This window comes from Galeopterus variegatus, unplaced genomic scaffold (genome assembly GCF_000696425.1).
Source record: "Galeopterus variegatus unplaced genomic scaffold, G_variegatus-3.0.2 Scaffold5717, whole genome shotgun sequence".
Classification (NCBI taxonomy): domain Eukaryota; kingdom Metazoa; phylum Chordata; class Mammalia; order Dermoptera; family Cynocephalidae; genus Galeopterus; species Galeopterus variegatus.
In genome coordinates this window covers 208,299-210,940 of record NW_007731828.1, presented here as the reverse complement: position 1 = coordinate 210,940, position 2,642 = coordinate 208,299, and the positions used below count along the sequence as shown (strand labels likewise).

The 2,642-nt window shown below is 41.6% G+C and overlaps 1 protein-coding gene across 1 annotated transcript in view; it reads right to left on the bottom strand.

Moving 5' to 3' along the window:
• Positions 1 to 2,642, bottom strand: part of TBX20 (T-box 20) — a 26,238-nt gene that overhangs the window by 13,553 nt on the left and 10,043 nt on the right. Inside the window, exon 4 of the mRNA XM_008589880.1 lies at positions 2,091 to 2,199. Coding sequence (XP_008588102.1) covers positions 2,091 to 2,199 — 109 coding nt within the window. The remainder of the gene's footprint in view (positions 1 to 2,090; positions 2,200 to 2,642) is intronic.

Genomic DNA, 2,642 nt, shown 5'->3' with positions numbered 1-2,642 from the left:
TTCTTTTTGTCTTTTTTACTGACCGGTAACGGGATCACAACCCTTGGTGTCAAAAGGAGTTCTACATCTTTTTTTTTTTTTCTTTTTGTCTTTTTTACTGACCGGTAACGGGATCACAACCCTTGGTGTCAAAAGGAGTTCTACATCTTTTTTTTTTTTTCTTTTTGTCTTTTTTACTGACCGGTAACGGGATCACAACCCTTGGTGTCACGCCCCTACCGGGGACCAGCAACGGGATCGCAACCCTCAGTGTCGCGCCCTGACCGCGCTCAGCCAGTGAGCTGAGCGGGAACCGGTCTCCACATGGGATCTGAACCCTCGGCGGGAGCGCCACTGCACTCCCAAGCGCGCACTCTCCAGTGCGCCACGGGCCGGCCCTAAACTGTACAAGTTTTAAAGATACTACGGATATAAGCAACCAGTCTAAGATTAAACAATTTGTCATGGTCTAATCTTGGCATAATCAGGCTAGAACCCAGAGCTCCTGAAATCCATTTTAGTGCTATTCTCACCCATGAAGCTGATGTTAAAGGAAAAACATTTCAATTCTGGACAGCCGATCTCAAAATGAACTCTCAATTCTTTCTGGAAAGACCCAAATATTTCTTGTAAAAGCTACACATGTGGAAAATACCAGACCCATAAAAGAATTTCATTCCTCCGGGCAAAGATTTCAGTTGGAGCCCAAGAAATTTTAATATGAATCACATTAAGAATGATCACCCACCTACGAAAAGTATCACTCAGATACTTCAGATTTTATCCTGAAAAAAAAAATCTATCAGTGGAAGCATCTTTAAAAAATAAAATAAAAGGACAATTTTGCCAACATACTTAAAGATAAAGGCCATTATCTTTTCCAATACATAAAACAGCAGAAGCCTATTAATCTACTTCTGATATCCCAACAGCACCACCAACACAGTCACGGGTTAACCTGGTTATCTTGACCTGGTCGTGATAAACAAGGTCTCCACCTGAAGTGATTTATTTGGTTCCAGGTTCTGTCCAAACACTTGAAACCGTATCTAGAATTCTCTAACTTATTATCTACTTAAAACCATCTTCTTTAAGAAAGGTTTTGAAACGCTTCCTCTAAATTGCTCAGATCCAATGAAAACTAAAATCTTAAGTAACAAGAGCCATATTCAATAAAGGGGATGAGAGAGAGAGAGAATAATTATAGTAGAATATCTAAGCCGAGGAAAGAAACTATTAAAATACCCATGTGTTTCCTGACAATGGAGGCAAAAAAGAAACAGTATTCTCATCAAAAAGTTGTATGCAAGTTTGTCCAAAGATTTCTTAACATAAAATCTAAAACAGAAGTTTTACGTGATTCTTTATTTAAGAGCATGAAATCCTATCACAGTGCCTTAAAAGGAATTTTATCAAATGTCTAAGGGCCCGCACCAATGACTACTTGTTCTATTAGCAGTCAATAAGAGTTCAGAGTTCTAATTTCCCTTTTTTCTACATTTTAATAAACTTGTTATTGATACAAAATCAAATTGTTTTGTTTTTAACTGCAGGGTTTCCTTTAGCTTTAATATTCAGGAAACTCTACAAAAAGGGAACACATAACAAGTAAATAGCACTTTCCTAAATTTGTTTGGACATAAAGCCCTTTCGTTCTATTGCATCTCACGTGACCGTGCTGTATAGAACACACTTCGGGAACCCCCCACAGAAGGTCTTAGCTCATCCCTTTCTGCTCTGTTATCTGGTATACCACTGACAGAAATCAGATGCTCAACCTAACAACAGGCTGCAGGAGCCTCCAAAAATGCATATTCCCTTTGTTTAGTTGGCTCAGCTGGTAAAGCAGTCACAGACGTCTTAGAAAAACTCTGGTACAGAAGATCCCTGTCCCTCTAGTACAGAAATGTCACACAGTATTCCTGCAAGTGACCTCTTGACAAAAGCAGTCAAGGTCTCCTGAAGAAAACACGAAGGTTCTCATAGAACGACTCAGAGATGGAAGGTGGAAGCAGAGAGGGACAGGAGGACGGGACTCGGAGGAAGTTAGTTTTGTGTCACTTGTCCACCCCATCCTGGGGACCCTGCACGGTCCAAGGCCCAGTACTTACATGGCCATGTTGATCCAGTTCGTTGTTGGTGAGTTTCACCTTTTCAAAAGACACCATCTGTTTCAGCAGTTGCTCGCCAGTGAAAGGAGAGTCTGGGTGCACATAGAGCCTGAGAAATTATGAGAGAATTTTGAGACATTTTTAAAAAATCCTCATCTGTAGGTTACAAAATGTTCTGATTCTTTTTTTTTTTTTTTTTTTTTTTTTTTTTTTTTTTTTTTTTTTTTCTTTTTCCGTGTCTGGCAACGGATCGCAACCCTCAGTGTTGCCCCCGTACCGGACCGGGGACCGGCAATGGGATTGCAACCCTCGGCGTTGCTCCCGCGCCTCGCTCAGCCAGTGAGCGGGAACCGGTCCGTATGTGGGATCCGAACCCTCGGACGGGAGCGCCACTGCGCTCCCAAGCGGTGCACTATCCAGTGCGCCACCGGGCCAGCCCCGTGATTCTAAAGGGAACATAAACCTCATATAAGTGGCAAATCTTATTTGCCCCGTATACCCTAAGTTTATTAAGACAGCAATGCCAAAATAACTCTAAAACATGTAATGCAT